Consider the following 22520-nt stretch of genomic DNA (forward strand, 5'->3'; position numbering starts at 1 on the left):
GTCGTAAAATTTAAGAAACGAGATTTCCCCTTTTGGAGGTGCATATGGCCCTGAGGTTCACTCAGCCTACACCAAAAATGAGTACCATGTTAATTCCTGGGGGCAAAGGCGGCCGGGCGTAAAGCTAACCACTCTACCCCATCACGTGCCGAGGTTAACAATGGTGGAAGCCTTTACCTTCCACTCCTCCAAGGGCCTTCAAGGCCTGTACGGAGGTGACTTTGCTTTGCTTTTATAAGCATGTGAAATGAAGTTTCTAAGATCAGTTACGCAGAAGATGAGAAAGGATAGAATCAGAAAGATGATGATGATGTTGAGCTAAAATCCCAAGCCTGATTGGGAACAGAACCAAGGACCCTCTAAACTGAAGGCTGTTATGCTGACCAATGAATCCAGAAGCCAGACTGCTTGCCAGCATTATGCCTTAACTATTAATTTTCAACTTCTTGTTTGGTTTTTTGGTTTTCTAAACAAAGAATATGGGCAAAATGGTTCAATACACTCATATAAATAACATCATAAACAAAAGTAGGTTTGGAATATCTGTATTGTTCACTTATATATGTATACATATTTATAACATAAAATCTTATATACTAGTCATCCAATTGACAGAGACAAGCAACGCCTCTAATAATCCAGTATTTCTCTGGTTTTGATGTGAGGAAGTCCGTATACATAACAAAATTGGTGGAATGGCCTGTTGTGGACAGTACTCCTCGACGAGCACTAGTCTTATAGATAGGGCATCTATAGCATGGTATAACTTGAAACTCAGCCTGCAATCAGCAGAATGTGGGAGAATTTTTCATTAATAATTGTGCAAGTATAATACAGTAATATGTAGTATGTTGAGAGTAATGACAGTTACCTTGATTCCGGGCTTTAACCATATAACTGGAACAATATCAAATAGAATTTTTGGGAAAGATTCATTCAACTCATTTAGTTCTCGATCCCATCGTGCTCCTTCCAGAAACAAACCCTGGAAGCAACAAGCAATTAGCATCAGTGTATGATTTTTTCCAATTCAATAAACACAGCAAACCACTGAACAGAGCAGAAACATCTTCCACATTTTTAGTTAATGTAGTATTTAAAAAAAAATCCTGATAAGTAAAATAAATGTATTCCAAGAATGCTGTAGGCAAAATATGAATACCGTATTGGGCCAACGGGAGCTGGAGTCTGATGTTTAGTGCTAACAGTGTGAAAAACTTGAATAATGTTGCTCAAAAGTGGTCTGTTTCCATGATCCCAACGATGCCACATTTTAAGTATGCTATTGCCACATGATTTGGCTTGCTCTCAGTTACTTTTGTGATATTTGGAGCGCTACTGTGTCAGTTTTATTGTATTATATGTTTGTTTTCATAATATTATTTCTGTTGTTAATTTATTTTTGTTAGTTAATCAGTGGCTAGTTTACAGTTTTTCTAGTTTTATTCCTGAAGTTCACCATTAACAATCAGCATTAAATAATACAAATAGTGGACAGTGTTCTATTCTGTATTATAACATAACTTCCTTATGACTGGCTAATGGGTATAAGATATGTCCTGACTGCAGAGTTCTGCATTTGTTGATGTAATTACCAGCAGTTGATGATTTGGTTATTGATTATGAAATCTCACATTTATTGGCAATGACATGTTCTGTCTTAAATACTGAAATTATTAGCATGTACTTAGGAACAGTTCAAAGCTTACTGAATTCCATTACCTAGGCCAACATACATATTTTATTAAACACTCAGCCTGTGTTAAAGGATGATATATTGCAGAAGTAGTTACCTGTGGCAACGCAGAGCACCTCGTAATTACTGCTTTCTCCGCTCAAATGTCAGATTCCAGCTCTAGTCATTGGGCTTCTGTTTTCAAATTAACAGTATGATCTAGTTGAGGTAATGACATTTGACAATGTAACTTCAATGAAAGCTTTAACTAGAAATCATTTGCACCATCAGTGAGGAGCAAACAATAGCATCTGATGTCTTTTTTTTAAATGCAGCGACCATACTTTTTTCATTTGGCAATTTCTGATGGGTGGTGGTGGTGATTATTGTTTTAAGAGGAAGTACAACTAGGCAACCATCTTCTTTTAACACTAATCAGAGAGCAAATTAGAAGGAGTCCAAAACTTCAAAAAATGAAGGTAAGGGCCAATAAGGGCATGAAAATGAAAGACTCCCTAGGCCTTGGGAACCTAATACCATCAGGATCAGAAAAGGAAGGTCGGACAGGACAGATGAAAGTGAGGAGCCTGGCACAAGTAAGTGGAAGCAATGGTAAGACTCAGCTAAGGGCCCATGGTTCCCAATCCATGCTCCCAAATTAAGATCCCTCTTACAACAGGCAGGGGATACCTTGGGTGTTATTCTACTACCCCCACCCACAGGAGAGATCTGATGAGAAGTTGAATAGAGATTTCTCTCCCCAAACCCTTTATAACATTCCCTTGTCATTTTTAGGGCTTTCTTTTATACTGCTTTGATTTTTTGGTTTTTCAATTATAGATTTTTTTCTTTCTTAGTTGAAATTCTTAAATACTTTTAATAGCAAACCAAACTGGCCATAGTAATTAATGAATAAGGCAAAGATTGAGGTTAATCTGCGAGTATGATCCTGAAAGTATGCGAGTGAAAACCTGCAAGGAAAAAAGAAAGTCTTTTCAGAAGTGCCTTCATCACAAGCAATGCAGATTGTATAACCTGCTGCCACTTCTGGCTGTCTTGTCCATCATTCAACACTAGCTAATCTGATGGTTAATAACAAAAGTAAGGGAGAATAGACTGGAAATAATCCTACTTTCACAGTGTTTAGTTATAAGCAGTAAAAATGCCAAAAGAGAAACCATGAAAAGTGTATTTTTCAATCAATCAATCAATCAATCAATCAATCAATCAATGATCTGCATTTAGGGCTATCATCCAGGTGACAGATTCCATATCAACTGTTTCTCCAGCTTTTTCTTAAATGTTTTCAAGGAACTTGGAAATTTATCAAACATTTCCCTTGATAATGTATTTCAATCCCTTACTCCTCATCCTATAAATTATTATTTTCCCCCCTGAAATCCAACTTTATCTTCATATTATAATCTTTTCTACTTTTAAAAGCTCCACTCAAGCTTATTCATCTACTAATGTCATTCCACGCCATCACTCTGCTGACAGCTTGAAACATACCACATAAATTAAGAACTGGTGTTAGGATTAATGGTCCGCCCAATCAATACACATCACTTTACAAGTGAGAACACATTAATATTAAAACATACTGTATTATACATTCTTTGGGACATGTTTCATCTAATTTAAGACTTTTTCAGCCATAATGTCTCATAACAGATTAAGATACATCATTATCACTGTCTAACAATTTTTAAAAAAATGGAATGAACCAATGTCCTTTAGGAAATGCTCAAAAACACACTAAAAAACAATGCACACAATTTTTCCTTAAAATTGTCCATCATTTTCTTGTAAAAATTCTTCACATGTTAAAATTTGAATCTAAATGATATTTCTTTAAATATAACATGCGGTGCTAGGTAGCTGATTGCTTCAGTACTGACTGAGAGAGATTTGAACACTGGCCTTGGAATAGGAAAATCGGACATTGTCTACTTCAAACTATTAAAAGCTTTAATTCCAATGAAGATTCCTTTCAAAAGGCAAGGTCTGGAAAGAAAGACATATATATATATATATATACACAGGATGAAGCGAAATTCGCGCACTCGGGAGTCGCAGCGCGACACCTCACATACCAGGAATAAAAAAATGTCTCTCACAAAAGTTCGTCCTGCGAGTATATCCGGCAGAAAAAGAACGTTGAAGAGTGGCAATTTGGTAACACTGTAACCACATGTAGGGTAACTACCTCTACCAGCACATACTAGTTGTGCTGTAGAGTTGGTGCAGTGGATAGAGTTTTGGGTTAGCATGCAGGAGGTCGAGGGTTCGATCCTGGGTTGAGGCACACTTTTTTATTTGCTAATTTCCATCGGACATTACATACTACAATACAGTAAGACACCGTTTCTTAGGTCACATGTATCCTACATTTACAAAATTTAGTAACGCTGAACACGTTGTAACGCATCTAGTAAATGAAATGGTGCAAATAAATTCACGCCCACGATGTGGAAAGAGCGTCTTTCAAAGCCGACCAATGAAAACGAATGTTTGTACATATCTAGGATCAGAGTATAAGTGCAAATGGTTTCTAGAGGACTCTCTGCAATCGCTGTTGACGATTAAGATGCCAGATACCATACCACCTGGACTACATTTACAAAATAAAAAACATGCGCCTGAAAGCAGGATCGACCCCCTCGACCTCCTGCATGCTAACCCAAAACTCTATCCACTGCACCAACTGAACAACACGACGAATATGTGCTGACAGAGGTAGTTACCCTACATGTGGTTACAGTGTTGCCAGATTGCCACTCTTCAATGTCCTTTTTCTCCTGGATATACTCGCAGGTTGAACTTTTGTGAGAGACATTTTTTTTATTGCTGGCATATGAGGAGTTGGGCTGCGACGCCCGAGTGCGCGAATTTTGCTTCACCCTGTATATAAAATAAGAGTTTTGTCTGTACATTGCTCAGAATTTGAAAAGAATGGTATTTCTGTATCGGTCATTTCCACAGTAACGAGGAAATGCACTTTATACTTTTCCATAACTTCTGTCTGTTGTCTGTCTGTATGTATGTATGTATGTATGTATGTATGTATGTATGTATGTATGTACAGTACAAGCATCATTAGAAAACAGCTAAAGAGAATCTAATGAAAATTGGTATGCAAAGTCAGGGAATAAGTCACTACAATCTAGGCCATAAATAATTTTATTCACGCTGATAGAAATGGTAGTTTAGGGGAAGGCCTAAAATTTAATTTTCAAATATTTATATTATTAGTAGCCCTACCTTAATGAAAATTGGTATGCGTAGTCGGAGAATGAGCCACTACAATCTAGGCTATAAATCATTTTATTCATGCTGAGTAAAATGGTAGTTTAGGGGAAGGCCTAAAATGTAATTTTCAAATATTTTTATCATTAATGGTCGTATCGATAAATACTACATAACCAAAGTTAAATAAAATTAAATTTCCAATCATTTGTTTCTTACACATTTTTACTGTATCGGCTACGATAACACAGATATTCATAAATTTGTAATTTTGTTGCTAAGTCCATATCGACGCCGAGCCACGAGAAAATGGGTTTAACAGAATGTAATGAAAATCTGTATATATATATATATATATAGTTGGGGAATAAGAAACAATAGTCTAAGCTATAAACAAATTTCTTCACCATGGATGAAATTACAGTTTAGGGGAAGGCACCTAAAATGTAATTTTTAAATAGCTATGTTATTGGTCCTATCGAAAAGTATTACATAACAAAAGTTATAGAGAATACAATTTCCAACCATTTATGTTTTATTCAGTTTTATCGTGCTGACTATGGTAAGAGTGGTATTTCTGAGTCGGAAGAAAACTAAATGTGAAGGCCTACAATATCGAAAGCGCATAAAATTGATCAACAATAACATTACATTGACCATAGTTTGTTGTGATGTCTTTGTCTCTTATGCTGCCTCTCAATTCCGATAGATGGGAATACTGTTGCGTACCGAGTATAATAGTCTGACTGAATATTGGTGGGAAATAGCTGGGGAGTTAGAAAACTTTCTTCTTTAGCATGCCATTCCTCTGGTTCATACATTTTCTGATACAGCTAGTGCGTAACACACTGGTTCATCATAGTATTCCAGCTATTCAATCCCTACTCTGACGCGCTTTTTTGAATGAGCAGAGTATATACTTAAGGCAGATACTCCTAGGAAACAGATTAGTAAAAGGGCATAGTTTTTTGCCTTGGGAGTCTCCACAATTCGCCCCCTCCCCGCTGAAAAAAGACTAAGAGTGTTCACGGATCACGGCTGTCTGTGGCTTTGATCATTCCAGCTCTGGAACTTTGGACTGTTAGATCAGCAGCATAGTCCTGTTCGTTAAAAGTGAGAAAATGTGTGCTAGCCCTTAATATGGTCAAGTCTCTATTTATATCGGTTGGTGACCCGTATCTGCCATAGGGACACTCATCCTGTGTCTAATAGTACTGACATGTTCCGGATACCTAGTTTTTGAAAACTCCTACCTGTTTGCCCCAACGTACGTAACAAAACATTGATCGCTTCCCACCTCCCCCCCGGAATTCTTAAAAGGTTGATGTTCAATTGTTTAATATCATACCAGATTATTTCATAAACTGAACTTACTGACAGTCATCTAGCATCTCTTATAACTGGAAATTTCTGTAAGCAATTTAATGTTGCTGACGTTATATTGGTTTTTATATTCAAGAAAATTGTTAATATGCCCTCCCCCCCACCCATGGAAAAGATCATGCGGGCGCCCATGGTGGTTTTTCATTTGATTATTTCATATGAAAGCATTGCATTTAATCGTGCCATTCCTATTGACGTCGTTGTAATGACGTATGTTCATTTCAGTTGTAAAAACCACTAAGTCAGTCTTTCTGAGGGTGTAAAAATGCAGGTGCAGAGTGAGTGTCTATCATTATAATGAAAACTCCCCAACCTGATTGTGACTGATGATAGGCAAGCGGGCCTACCATTACAATGAAAATTCCCTAACTCAGTCTCCATATGAGAAAAGACGTTTGGTATCTTCCCCATCACGTTTCTAGGGTAACGTTAAGAGCTATGCAATTTAATACAATATTGCTCACAACGTGTACACTACCTAACCTAGAATTCTGTATACAATGTAAAATTCCGTAGCGAAGCACGGGTACAGCTAGTATATATGTAATTAATGGGTTTTAAACCCTTGAAAATTGAGAAATGAGTTTTCGTCATGATTGCGTGACATAAAAACATACCATCAAAGTTGGTGAATCTCGTGGCTTCCCATCCGATTCTCGCTCTGACTTGCTTCTCGCCACACTACTGTGCATGTTGTAATTATGTTTCCTCTTGCCCGACAGAACTTGGCTGGGGGCAGTAGGGGGAGGAGCAACGCTATTAGTAGGGGAAGGGGAAACTGCTCCACCTATATGCAGAATGGAAGGGTGGGTTGTTTGTTTTAGCGGAGGTAACTTCAAATTATTAATTTTTCTTGATGATTAAAGCAACAGGATCTGTTCATATAATGGACTTTTTATTCTCTTGTATATCATTTAAAATATTTGTTCATGTTAAAACTCTGGTCCAAACCTACATAAATATTTTTGTATGTGCTCATCAGGTTCAACTGCTCGCATTTTCTTAATATGGTGAAGTTTCTATTTATATCGGTTGGTGACCCGTATCTCCCATGTGGACACTCATAGCAGAATACTTCCTGTGTCTATTAGCATTGACGTGTTCCAGATACCTAGTTTGAAAACTCCTACCTGTTTGCCCCAACGTACGCAACAAAACATTGATCGCACTTAAGTTTGTATATTCCTTAACCTAAGTAATTCTCTCTATTGCAATTTACACTATTATTGTTATAAAATATACGACCATTATTGTTCTTTGTTGAAAATGTGACCTGATAGTCATATTTCTTAAATAATTTTGTGATTTGGAAAATCCCTGGGTTTGTAAATGTAAAAGTGCCGTACTTTGAATTTTTGCGATTCTCTGGTGCTAGCCTAATGTTGTTCTTTCTTTTTACTTTACTTACGATTTTATTGATGGTACTAACACTGAATCCATTCATATTGGCTCTCTTCAGTACAAACCGTAATTCTTTCCCTCTTTCCATACGAGATGAAGGTAAATTGAAGGCTCGATAAACCATACTGAAATAAGCAGCACTCTTATGACTCCCAGGATGTAAAGAATCATTTTTTATGGTCACCGAAGTAAACATATCCTTTCTAACATCCACTGTCCACATATTTTTTCGGCTGGGTGGTGCTCCTCTCATCGTTAACTTCGCTCTCTCAGCCGGCCCAAGAAACAAAAACTGGGCTGACGCCTCGTTGGTTGTCGCCTTCCCTGACCATGCCAGCTTTCTCCTGCGTCATCAAGAATGTGGACAATGCCATTTCTCCAGCCGCTATTCGCACCTGGTTAGGTCAGTATGGAGTCAACACCCAACTGGTTCTTCGCCTTCAGGATGCTCTTTTGGGTCAACCCTCTCCGGACGTTGTGGCCTTCTTTCGTTATTCGGAAGCTGCAGAAGCCTTCATCGCTGCCGGCGAGATCTACCTCTTTCGTAACCTCTATGTAGCCCTCCCTACTCCTGGCCATCTTTTACGCACGCTGGCCTCCGATCCTGACTTCCCTATTTGAATTCATGACTCTCTCTCTTGCACCATTCCATCTCCCATCACTACGACCCCAATAACTACCGCCACTACCACCACATTCACTACTGTTGCTCTTAGTTCTCCCTCCTTTTCTAAGTCCACTTTGACGTCTAGCCATCCCTCTCCGATTATGTCTACCCCCAACCTTTCCGTATCTACGACCCTCCCAACTTCCCAGCTGCCTTCTGCCGCCGCCAGTGCCCCGCCAGTCTCGGTCAGCGAGTCTGGCACAACCGCGGCTTCTGGTCCGCCATCATCTTATAGTTGTGTTCTTCGTGGCGTTGATCCTGCCATCGCTGAACAAGACCTACTAAACGACCTTCACCAGGCAGGCGTTCCGGCTCGGCGAGCTTTTCGCATATTCAACGCCCATGGCCCGACATACATGGTTCGCCTACAATTTTCCAACTCCGAAGGTGTTCACCGTTTGCTCATCGCTGGCGTTCAACTTCATCGGCGAACTTATCGGGTGGAACCTTCTCGCTCCCCACCCCGCGATGTACGCTCTCCTCCCCGTCCTCCCCTTCCTCGCTCTCGCCCGGCGACGCCACCCACCCCACCGCCGCCCACCATTCATCCCCCTGTTTCCCAGCCTTAATTCAGCCTACCGCCACTCTCCATACTAGAACTTCTCCGTCTCCTGGCCACTTCCATTACCAATATCACAACTAATCTGTACTATCTCCTTCTTCAATACTACCCATGTCCTTCCACTTATGCCTACTTTCCGAACCCTCTCCATGTTCCTCAACAACATCTGTAAATATTTTTGTGTCTTCTCAGTCACGTTTTCCAATTCTGTAATGCGCGCCTGAGATGCCTAGCAGTATCAATAAAGTTTTCGTCTCTGGTGTTGGTAGGGCTCGCTTGGGCGGGGGCACTGCGGGTCCTCCCTGCGTTCCGCCTTGTTGGTTGTGGTGTCCCCACGCCTCTTCCGTAACTCTTCTCCTTATATTGTATGTACGATACATACTCCACTGTGGATTACTTTCTCACACTTTCTTCCCCACCGAAGGCCGAAGAGCTCCTAGTTGAGCTGATGGCCCGTCCACCCCTTGAGGGTGGGAATGAAATGACCTGCTGATGATGATGATCTTTTCTATATACTTTATAAGAGAACTTACCAGGTTCCCTCTTAACGGTCACATCCAAGAAATTTAAAGCATTATCTTTTTTTTCAATGTAAATTTGATTCTTTCATCAAATTAATTCAAAAATGGTAAAATATTGTTTCTATTGTTATAAAGTTTATCTATTATTACAAAAGTATCATCCACGAATCGTGTAAACCTTGAATATGTCCAATTATTTTGTGGTGTTCTAAATGGTCTAAATCAGGGATGGCGAACCTTTTCCAACTAGTGTGCCATTTTAAGTCTGGTGTATTATTCTCAACTGTTGACTGTGCCACTTGTTATTTTCCTTTAAGGAATGCCCTCTCCCTCCCCCGGCGACTTCCTTTCCGAATTCCTAATTATGTTTCATAATATGTTATCTATTTATTATTTATTTATTTATTTATTTATTTATTTATTTATTTATGTTGTAAATACATTTAACTGTATGTTCCGTGCTCGTATTTTGGAAATACTGCAAAAATACATTTTTAATACTGTAAGTTTTGAATATACATATTATTTGTAAATAAATAAATAAATAAATAAATAAATAAATAATAAGCATCAGTTGTAACACACTTCGTCATTAAATACTACTAGCGGGCGAGTTGGCCGCGCAGTCAAGGGCGCGCAGATGTCAGTTTGCATCCGGGAGATAGTGGGTTCGAGTCCCACTGTCGGCAGCCCCGAAGTTTGTTTTCCCGTTGTTTCCCATTTTCACACCAGGTAAATGCTGGGGCTGTATCTCAGTTAAGGCCACGGCGGTTTCCTTCCCACTCGTAAGCCTTTCCTATCCCATCGTCGCCGTAAGACCGATCTCTGTCTGTGCGACGAAAACAAATTGTAAGAAGATAAATATTATTATAGATAAAAACCAAAAACACTACTATTGCCAATGGACTTCCCTTCCTGCATTAGCTTCATTATCTTTCCATGTTGTCGTAGTTCGTATGCTCAACAATTTAACTAATTTCTACCTCATTACGTTTCCGCAAGTAAAACAGAAGAAAACAGCTATCCTTGCCTGTAAGGTCACATCCATGCTTTCATCAAAATATACTGCATACATCTGGGATTTGTTCAACTTAGCTTTCAATTGCTCCAAAACTTCTTCACCCATTCTTATTACAGCAGTTCAGCTGGCTGGCATTCATTTCATTCTGTTAATTATTTGTAGTTTGTTAGGGAAGTTTTCAAATAATGTGTCAGACATCAGTAAGGAAGTTTATTTCAAGAACTCGCCGTCAGAAAGCGGTTTTCTATGCATGCTGTACTATGCAGTGAGACAGATGGAAACACTGCACTGATATTATTCCTTGGACGAAAAGATGATACAAAAGAAGTAATTTGCTTTGTGTAATGTTCGATATTTTGTGACACGAACTCTCTCTTCTTTCTTCTTTTGGCATGGAACAAACATATGAATGATTAGTCTCGAAATGTCGCTTTATATTAAATGTGAGGGACACAATATTGTTTTCAAACACAGCCAACACATCTTTCTATCAGTCCGAATTACCTTGTCCACTGTTCATCCGGCAACCTTTGTTAAGATTTTGTTATTTTCGGCACCGAAAACATGCTTGTGAGGTCCGTATACAAAACCACCAGAAAACGACACTGTTATCTCACTTGACTTTCGGACCTATCAGTGTAGCAGCGTTGCCATATTGCACGTCCGGATGGAACTAGTATTGAGATTTTCGATATTTAGTTCTTACACGTGAATCACTAAAATATATGTATTGTCTGCAGTACAAGACGTAAACATTATTATGTTCATGAGGCGTGCCACCGAAATCGTGATCGCGTGTCACTAAGTGACACGCGTGGCATAGGTTCGCCATCCCTGGTCTAAATAAATATTGGCCAGGATACCCAAGGCTGGAGCTCCCATTGGTAATTCCTCTTGACTATAAATAGTGTTCTTGAACATAAAATAATTGTTTTTTGTGACAAACTCAAGAATTTTCATGAGTTGTTCAATTTCTAATTTCCCTAGTTGACCTTGACTAATTAAATTCATTCTATTAATATCTATTGTTTTTCTGGCCAGGATATTTGCACATATATTAGTTATCTCATATGAACATAAGTAATGATGTGGCAGTAGTTGAAACTTTCCAAACTGTTACAAAAATCTACTGAATTCCTTATTATTAATTTATTATGAAACCTATAGTTGTTAGAAAGACATTTGTGTATAAATTTGGAGATTTTATGTGTAGGACTGTTCTTACAATTAATAATAGGTCTAACAGGCACTCCTACTTTATGGATTTTGGGCAATGTTCTAGCCGTAGGTAACCTGGGATTCATATTTATCATCCTCTGAATTTTGTGTTCATTGAGGATAAATGTAGAATTTTTCAATGATGATTATAAACTTTTTTTGTATCCTAGCTGTGGGGTCCTTATGAACTCTGGAAAATGACTTGTCAGAAAAAAACCTTTCTGTCTTTTCAATATAATCCTTTCTATTCAATATGACCATACAGTTACCCTTATCAGCCTTAGTCACGACAGCGTCGGTGTGTTTTATTTCATTCCTTAAGATCCTTGTTACATTTTACCTTGTCTGATGGAATATTGGTTTTAAGCTGACTAACTAACCAAGGGAGTATTTTCTTTATTTCGTACCTAAAACAGTCTTGAGAGACCACAGGAAGTTTTTGGATATTAGATTCTGCTTCGACGATAGATGTAATATCATCATCTCTGTTAAAACTTGGCCAATTAAATTTAGGTCCTCTATTAAGAGTATCTAATTCTTGGTCTGTGAAATGAATTTCAGAGAACTTTTTGACCGAATTGACTGGTCTTGAACCGTTAACTGATTAATTTAGGATTTTCTATTATTATTATTATTATTATTATTATTATTATTATTATTATTATTATTATTATTATTATTATTATTATTTTTATTTTTATTAAGAAACTCCGTATCACATTTCGCCCTTCTGAGATCATCTAATTTCATGTCCAATATGGCTTGTTTCTTACTTAAGATGCATTCCATTTTATTTGCAGTATGACATTGGAATGAATTCCATTCTAATGGGACCAGCCTCAGATGAGCTAAATATAACTTCTCATTTAAAAAGGATTTCTCTCTGTAAAGAAATTTAATCTTCTCAAATTTTAACATGTGAAGAATTTTTGCAAGAAAATTATGGACAATTTTAAGGAAAAATAGTGTCTGTTGTTTTTTAGTGTGTTTTCAAGCATTTTGTAAAAGATATGGGTTCATTCCATTTTTTAAAATTGCTAGACAGTGATAATGATGTATCTTAATCTGTTACGAGACGTTATGGCTCAAGAAGTCTTAAATTAGATGAGACGAAACATGTCCCAAAGAATGTATAATACGGTATGTTTTAATATTAATGTATTCTCCCTTGTAAAGTGAATTGTATTGATTGGATGGACCATTAATCCTAACACCAGTTCTTAATTTAAGCTGTATCAATACAGATCCATATGATGAGGGTTTGTAAATTGTAACATACCACATAGTCGAGCATTTTGTCTCCTTCCTCCCAAGTCTTCCCAGCCCAAATTTTGCAACATTTTCATAACACTAGTCCTTTGTCAGAAATTACCCAGAACAAATTGTGCTACTTTTCTTTGAATCTTTTCCAGTTCTTGTATCAAGTAGTCCTGCTGTGGGTCTGATACACTGGAACCATACTCTAATTGGGGTCTTACTAGAGCCCTATATGCCCTCTCCTTTACATCCTTACTACAACCCCTAAATACTCTCATAACCATGTGAAGAGATCTGTAACCTCTTTAATATGATTACCCCAAGGGAAGATCATTCCTTACATTAACACCTAAGTACTTACAGTGTTCCCATGAGGTACTATCACCCCAAACATAGTACTTAAAACTAGGAAGACTTTCTCTCTTGGTGAACCTTACAACTTGACTTTTTATCCCATTTACCATCATTCCATTGTCTGCTGTTCATCTATTGTCTAGGTCCCTCTGCAGTCGCTCACAATCCTGCAACTCGTTTACTACTCAATACTATATAACATACTCATATAATTTATATATATCAGAAAACATAAAGGTTCAATTATACTGCCCTGCAGAACCCTCACTCTTAATCATTAAATGATCAGGTAGCACTTCACCTACTTTAATTCTCTGAGTTATATTTTCTAGAAATTTAGCCATGCACTCAACCACTATTCTGTCTAGTCCAACAGACCTCATTTTAATCAGTAATCTCCCATGATCTGCCTTATCAAAAGCTTTGGATAGATCAATAGCGATATAGTCCACTTGACCTCCTGAATCTAAAATATCTGGTATAGCTTGCAGGAATCTTACAAGGTGAGCTTCAATGGAATAACCTTTCCTAAACCCGAACTGCCTTCTATCAAAACGGTTAATAATTTCACAAATGTGTATTATTTATTATTATTTACATATTTTACGCCCACATTGGAGCACTGAAATCAATACATTTGAGTTAATTTCTTCTTCTTCTTCTCCCAGAACTTTTTCATCCTCTCCGACCTGGAAGCCCTTTGTGTGTCCGATATAGTATATTGTTTCCGTTCAACTGCTTTTAGTTTGAGACTTATGCTTTTGTTCTTCAAAATCCTCTTCTCTTTTCTGTCTTTGATTTGTTGCCGAGTTATACCCAATTCTTCCAAATCGTCCTGAACTTCTTTGAACCAATTATTATTGATTTTATTCTTCAAAAAGTAATCGAATAGTTGTTTCAATATCCTGGTGTCTGCTAATCTTGATATGTGACAGAAAAAGGAAATTCTTCTTTTACGCATTGTAGATATTATTGATTCACATTCACGATAGACAATGTTGTTAGGCAACAATCTCCACTGTCCATCAACTTGGTGTTTTTTATTAATAATTGTTCTAAGAATTCTTCTCTCAGTTTTCTGTAATTTGTCTGTTGTAGATTTTACATTTAATTTGAATAAAGTTTCACTAGCATAGGTTGCCTCTGGTTTAACTATGGAATTATAGTGTTTCAGCTTAGCGTTTATCGAAAGAGATTTTTTTTTATAGGTTGGCCAGGTAAGTCTTTGTGCTTGTTTAAATTTAGTTGTTCTGTGTTCTATTGCTTCTTTTTCATTTGTGTTCCATGTTATTATTTCCCCAAGATATTTGAATTTCTGAACAATTTTAATCTCTTTATTACTGTTCAGCTGAATAACTGGTAAATCAACTTTAAAAGTTGGCATCATTTCTGTTTTTTCAAATGAAATTTGTAATCCCATTTTTTTAGCTATAATTTCTAGTTGTTCAATTTGAAATTTAGCCTCTTCTATTGTATTTGCAAGTAATGCTAAATCGTCCGCAAAAGCAAGGCAGTTGAGTTTAATATTTCTACCGATCTTGATAGTTGGTTGGCATTTCTTGTTCCATTCACGCATAACCTTCTCCAATGCACAATTAAATAACAATGGTGAAAGTCCGTCTCCTTGTCGAAGTCCAGTTCTTATAGTGAATGATTCTGATAATTCACCTCTAAATAATATAATTAGAAAATGCTTTCCCAGAGCTTACAAACATCACATAGTAAATGAATAGGTAACATGCATAATTTTCAAAAATATTTTTTTTAAAAGCACACCAATGAAATAGTACGTAAACGCATTACATTGTGGTAAGTTGCCTTGTTTTCTACTATTAAAAAAATATTTAAAAGTGCCTTTCTGCAAGGCGAGTGAAACTGCCTCTGACGTAAGCGGCGCGCTGTGACGTCACGATCCAGTACCCCATGCAGCTCTACCAGCTATTGTGCATCAGCCGTTACTAAAAGCCGATTGTTTATTATTCGTGATCGCGAATAACTTCAAAATGACAGAAGAAAGGTTCAAAACAGCACAGTCAGACAATCTACCATGTGTAGATGTCATCATTCTTGAAAAATGTGACTTTTGTGGCCGCAGAAATTCGCGGATAAAAAGCAAGTTTGTAAGTGGCATCTTATATATACGTGCAATGTACTGTAACTCATAGTATTAGGATAATAACGAACCTGGATAGAAATCACATCACTTTCAACATTTCCTTCTAGACTGATTCCCATTTTAAAGAACAGCATTGCATTTTCGGGCTTTCAGCATTAGTAAAGTAAGAAATCGGATTTCAGCACTAACATAAACATATAGGTAGCATTATAGTACTATTCCGCCTCTGTGGTGTAGTGGTTAATGTGATTAGCTGCCACCCCCGGAGGCTCGGTTTCGATTCCCGGCTCTGCTACGAAAGTTGAAAACAAATAGTACGAGGGCTGGAACGGGCTCTACTCAGCCTCGGGAAGTCAACTGAGTACAGGGGTTTCGAATCCCACCTCAGCCATCCTTGAAGTGATTTTTCGTATTTTCCCACTTCTCCTCCAGACACCTAAGGCCACGGCCGTTTCCTTCCCTCTTTCTTGTCTATCCCTTTCGATCTTCCCATCCTCCAACAAGGCCCCTGTTGAGCACAGCAGGTGAGACCGCCTGGGCAAGGTAATGACCCTCATTTAAACATAAGAGTTTCATTTTTGGTCCGTATTGAACTGAGAGTCCGCCTCTGTGGTGTAGTGGTTAGCGTGATTAGCTGCCACCCCCGGAGGACCGGGTTCGATTCCCGGCTCTGCCACGAAATTTGAAAAGTGGTACGAGGGCTGGAACGGGGTCCACTCAGCCTCGGGAGGTCAACTGAGTAGAGGTGGGTTCGATTCCCACCTCAGCCATCCTGGAAGTGGTTTTCCGTGGTTTCCCACTTCTCCTCCAGGCGAATGCCGGGATGGTACCTAACTTAAGGCCACGGCCGCTTCCTTCCCTCTTCCTTGCCTATCCCTTCCACTCTTCCCATCCCTCCACAAGGCCCCTGTTCAGCATAGCAGGTGAGGCCGCCTGGGCGAGGTACTGGTCATACTCCCCAGTTGTATCCCCGACCAAGAGTCTGAAGCTCCAGGACACTGCCCTTGAGGCGGTAGAGGTGGGATCCCTCGCTAAGTCCGAGGGAAAAACCGAACCTGGAGGGTAAACAGATGATGATGATGATGATGATGATTGAACTGAGAATGGAAGATAGGAAAAACTAGAAAGGTTCCACCTTTTCAATACAAACCTATAACATTTTTGTAATGACCCTCCTCACCAGTTGTATCATCATACCGGCAGTGGCCTTATTTAAGGTACAGCCCCAGCATTTGCCTGGTGTGAAAATGGGAAACCACGGAAAACCATCTTCAGGGCTGCCGACAGTGGGGTTCGAACCCACTATCTCTCGGATGCGAGCTCACAGCTGCGCGCTCCTAACCGCACGGCCAACTCGTCCGGTATTTTTACCCTTCGGTTTATTGACTTGGCTTGTATAACTTCAAACTTTGACTAAGTTGGATAATATTTTAAACACCAGCATCACTATTTTCACCTGTGTGCAATTATGTTACTTATTTCATTAATATTATGATAATTATTATAATTGAGCATTGTTAACTTATAAGACCCCAACAGACAAGCTTTCGTTTTGTGTAGAGACATACATTTGTTAAATTCACGTTTTATTTTATGATGTACACGCCCATTTTTGTTATATTATAGAGTATTTAGCTATAACCTAAATTTCTTTACAAATGTAAGCTCTTCAATAAAGACATAAATAACTGTCGCATGCCAAGATAAATTGGTATAATTAGAGCTGTCAATATGGTTCATAACCCCTTTGATTTATTACCTTGACATGGATCACCCAAAACATAGGTTAGGTTTGGAGAATACTTTAATAATCAGCATTAATTAATGCACTGTTTATTACTTTCATATTTCAAGATGTAATTGAAGCATTTAATTAAAGCATCATACATTAAATTTTAAAGTTTTACCACTAGAACAGCTGACATGGAAAAGTGATTGAAAATTCAAACAAATTCAACTTATAAAATGATCCTCAAAAAAACTGTAGACTTTTTCGATATATCACCAGCATTTCTCCGGCTCGCCAAAATACTTTTCTCCCTATTTTTAGCGTCTTTGGAACATTTATAAACAATTTGTTTGGGATGGTATGCGATGTGCTATTGCACATCGGAACTATACACCATTTATAAGTTTTCTGCCTCACTGTCTGCGCAGGATTCATTTTAAGTCTAAAATATACCACTCAGATTATTATCTAATGTATAGACCTTGAATTTAACTATATCAGACACTAACATAAAGTAGAAATACGCGAAGTGTAACCTGTTTCCCACAGCACAGTGTGTGTTACTTCGTCTGCTAATTCAGTCAACCTGTACGATGACGTCAGACCAATGAGATCGCGTACTTGCGTGACGTAACATTTTCGTACTTTAATTTCGATTTTTATCATGTTTGGAGTTATTATTTGTACATTCTGATCACATTTTTGAATTCTGCATGAAATTTTTAATCAGATTAGCATATTTTTAATTAAAACCCCGGATCATGCATGTTCCCTATTCTGAAACAAGAAAAAAAACATAATCTGTCATAGTAAGTGTGAAGAAAAAGTTTTGTTGTCCAGCAGCATGTTGGATGTAAAAAATATCTGAAAACACAACATGTGTTCCCAGATTCCTTTGGGGCTACATGCAACTGCTTCAACCAGCAAGTTCTACAGTTTTCAATTAACTCTGTGAGGTGATGATTTCTGTGAACATTCCATCAAGAAATTGAAATCATTCTTCCATTCTGAAGATGGGGGATTAAAACCCCACTACTGGCAGCCCTGAAAATTTATTATGGTGTCGCATTTTCATACAAGGCATATGCTGGGGATGCCTGTTAATTATGAGTCACAGCCACTTCTTTCCAAGTTCTAGCCCTTTTCTATTTTATACTCCCCAGAAATGTGTATGAGTTAGGGTGAAATTAAACCATAGGGAAATAAGAAAATTAAAAAGAAAATGTAGAATAGTAAACAGGAAAATCAAAGAGGGTAGGGAGAGTAGAGAAACTAGAAAACAGCTAATGAGGGAACTGAATAGAGTGAAAAAGGAAGCAAAAGAGAATTATATGAATGGCATACTTCAAGAGAGTAATGACCACAAAGGGAAATGGAAAAAGCTGTATTCATATATCAGGAATCAAAAAGGAAAAGGAGTCCAAATTCCTACGATGGTGGGAGAAGGGGGTGAACACTATTTAACAGATACTGAGAAAGCAAACCTATTTAGTAGGGAATTTAGAGATTCAGTAGATGATTGTCAAGAGTTGGAAACCGAAACAGAAGATAGAGAGGGAGAGAGACAGAGGGAAACAAGAAGCTTCTCATTCACAAACGAAGATATTTTCAGAGAAATCCAACTGCTTCAGCAAGGAAAAGCTGCAGGAAGTGATCAAATTACTGGGGAGGTATTAAAGACAATGGGGTGGTACATAGTGCCTTATTTAAAATTTCTCTTTGACTATGTCATAAATAATAGTGTAATACCAAAGGAATGGAAGGAATCTATAATAATACCAATTTATAAAGGAAAGGGTGATAAAAGGAAACCAGAGAACTACAGACCAATCAGCCTGACCAGTATAGTTTGTAAAATTCTGGAGAGTTTAATATCGAAGTACATCAGAGGGATATGTGATGATAAAAATTGGTTCATTAGGAGCCAGTATGGATTTAGAAAGAAATTTTCTTGTGAGGCACAACTGGTGGGATTTCAGCAGGACATATCAGATCAGTTGGATTCAGGAGGTCAGTTAGATTGCATAGCCATAGATCTTTCCAAAGCCTTTGATAGAGTGGAACATGGAATATTATTAAAGAAATTGGAGGGAATAGGATTGGACGTAAGGGTTACACGTTGGATAAAAGCATTTCTAAATTCAAGGGTTCAGAAAGTCAAAGTAGGAAATAATGTATCTCAGGAAGAGAAAGTTTGGAAGGGAATTGCACAGGGTAGTATAATCGAACCGTTACTTTTCTTAATATACGCAAATGATTTAGGGAACAATATAACATCAAAAATAAGATTGTATGCAGATGACATAATTGTTTATAGAGAAGTAAACAACATTGAGGATTGTTCAGAATTACAAAGGGACCTTTTGTTGATTTTTAATCCTCTTAAGTTTAGTTGGTTGCAAATGCTCCAACTCATTGCTGTCTCTCAGTTGGCTACCCATAGAATCCGAAGTAGCCTTCTCCTGAAGCCTGATTGGACAGGACTGTGGAATTATTTTGCTAAAAGACTTTGCCATATAGACTATCAAAGGTAATGAACCTCCGATTTACAACTATAGTTGTTAACCACAAAGGTTGTTGTGTGTTTGGTCCACGAGAGCTATTTTATTTCACTGAGGTCCGCTGGCAAGCCGGTGAGGGCCCCCCTATCCACCACCTGGGATGCGCCACATTGGAGTCAACTCTCTGCCTGGTATGATACCGTAATCTGCATAAGGTGGCATTGATTAAAAATATAAACTTTACTCTCACCGTAACGCACACCTAGTAATTGGTATTAAACAAAAAACAAAATTATATCATGTGGTAGGAATTATTTGATATGATATGATACATAACCTGAATTTTACTTTATATGTCCTGGTAATATTTTCAGTCTTTTTCATTTTCTACGACAATTTCTGAGTTTCATTACATATTTAATTAATTTTAAAATTTCTTCGTATGAGTAGATTTCAGTCCTAATTCTTTTCTTGACCTGAACTTCGACATTATAGTCTAATAACAGTCTAATATTGGACTCAAGTAATACAATTTCAAAAGAATAGCACTATACAAACACACGAGGGAACAGGTATACCACTGCGCTAAATTTCACTACATTTTCAGTAACCTTATTGCCAACATAATAAAAATGCTACTACACTTCTGCATAACAATACTGCAGTCAAAATCAGTTGATAGTACGCAAGAAAATATTTAACTTCTAGTTTGCAAAACTCCAGCCTACGTATCTGGCTGTCGTAGAACAGACCCTCAGACTTAACCTTTTAAGTGCTGAGTTAGCAGTTGACTGTTTGGTACCTCAGTGCTGAGTTTTTCATTCGTATGTAAAAACGTTCGTAGAAGCCTTATCAGTCAGGTTGTTACCTTAAAATGTGTATAAATGTTGGTTCTTTATACATCTAAATGCAAATGGAAAATCCTACACTTATGTTCAATATTATTTTGAGTTCTTATGCACTGTCTATAGATGGACGTAGCAGTGCTGGAGCGGCCGCGTCAGCCCGTCTACAGGCGGGCGTAGCACTCATCAGGTTAAAGAACATACCTGTCACACCAAGAACCTAGACACAGATATTTCAGCTGTAGCCAAGCATTCCTGCGAAACACGACATGAAATTTAATTTGACAGAATCAAGATTTTAGGAGCTATTTCCTGGAATCTTGAAAGAAAAATCTGAGAAATTATTGAAATTAAGAAACACCCAAACAATATGAAGTTATAGAAAGGTTACAAAATCTTGAATATCTATTATATGCAGGTCAGTGCCCATGAACATACAGGGCAAACCTCAAGTTACGTTACAGCAATGGTAAATCCCAGCTACCTACACATACATTTCAGATGTTTCAGGGCTGCAGGGCTTACATCAGCCAGAAGGAGAGAGGCTATTTAAAGGCAAGGCACAATAACCAACCTTGCTGTTGATTTTAGCCACCTAGGGAGACTGATTATTTTGAACTGAGTAGTCACCTTGACTAAGAATAGTGCAATACACTCAAAACATCAGCAAACTGAGCATAAGATACATAAAACAACAACATGGTTCAACCCGGAAGAAGAACTAAAAATTTAATAAAAATACAATCATTCACTACTGATCTGCATTTAGGGCAGTTGCCCAGGTGGCAGATTCCCTATCTGTTATTTTCCTAGCCTTTTCTTAAATGATCGCAAAGAAATTGGAAAATTATTGAACATCTCCCTTGGTAAGTTATTCCAATCCCTAACTCCCCTTCCTATAAACAAATATTTGCCCCAATTTGTCCTCTTGAATTCCAACTTTATCTTCATATTGTGATCTTTCCTACTTTTAAAGACACCACTCAAACTTATTCTTCTACTGATGTCTTCCCACATCATCTCTCCTCTGACAGCTCGGAACATACCATTTAATCGAACAGCTTGTCTCCTTTCCCCCAAATCTTCCCAGCCCAAACTTTGCAACATTTTTGTAACGCTACTCTTTTGTCGGAAATCACCCAGAACAAATCGAGCTGGTTTTCTTTGGATTTTTTCCAGTTCCTGAATCAAGTAATCCTGGTGAGGGTCCCATACACTGGAACCATACTCTAGTTGGGGTCTTACCAGAGACTTATATGCCCTCTCCTCTACATCTTTACTACAACCCCTAAATACCCTCATAACCATGTGCAGAGATCTGTACCCTTTATTAACAATCATATTTATGTGATTACCCCAATCAAGGTATTTTCTTATATTAACACCTAGGTACTTACAATGATCCCAAAAAGGAACTTTCACCCCATCAACGCAGTAATTAAAACTGAGAGGACTTTTCCTATTTATGAAACTCACAACCTGACTTTTAACCCCGTTTATCATCATACCATTGTCCACCATCCATCTCACAACACTATCAAGGTCACCCTGCAGCCGCTCACAATCTTGTAACTTATTTATTACTCTGTACAGAATAACATCATCTGCAAACAGCCTTATCTCTGATTCCACTTCTTTACACATATCATTGATATATATAAGAAATCATAAAGGTCCAATAATACTGCCTTGAGGAATTCCCCTCTTAATTATTACAGGGTCAGATAAAGCTTCGCCTACTCTAATTCTCTGAGTTCTATTTTCTAGAAATATAGCCACCCATTCAGTCACTCTTTTTTCTAGTCCAATTGTACTCATTTTTGCCAGTAGTCTTCCATGATCTACCCTATCAAATGCCTTAGATAGGTCAATCGCAATACAGTCCATTTGGCCTCTTGAATCCAGGTTATCTGCTATATCTTGCTGAAATCCTACAAGCTGAGCTTCAGTCGAATAACCCTTCCTAAACCCAAACTGCCTTCTGTCAAGCCAGTTATTAATTTCACAAACATGTCTAATAT

General features: G+C 37.9%; 1 protein-coding gene across 1 annotated transcript in view; it reads right to left on the reverse strand.

The window, feature by feature from the left end:
- Positions 1-529: 529 nt before the first annotated feature.
- Positions 530-22520, reverse strand: part of Dnah3 (dynein heavy chain 3, axonemal) — a 912075-nt gene continuing 890084 nt past the window's right edge. The window contains exons 67-68 of the mRNA XM_068228454.1: positions 872-985; positions 530-779 (exon numbers count right to left, since the gene is read on the reverse strand). Of these exons, the coding sequence (XP_068084555.1) occupies positions 597-779; positions 872-985 (297 nt within the window). The 3' untranslated portion in view covers positions 530-596. The remainder of the gene's footprint in view (positions 780-871; positions 986-22520) is intronic.

This window comes from Anabrus simplex, chromosome 6 (genome assembly GCF_040414725.1).
Source record: "Anabrus simplex isolate iqAnaSimp1 chromosome 6, ASM4041472v1, whole genome shotgun sequence".
In the NCBI taxonomy this organism is placed as follows: domain Eukaryota; kingdom Metazoa; phylum Arthropoda; class Insecta; order Orthoptera; family Tettigoniidae; genus Anabrus; species Anabrus simplex.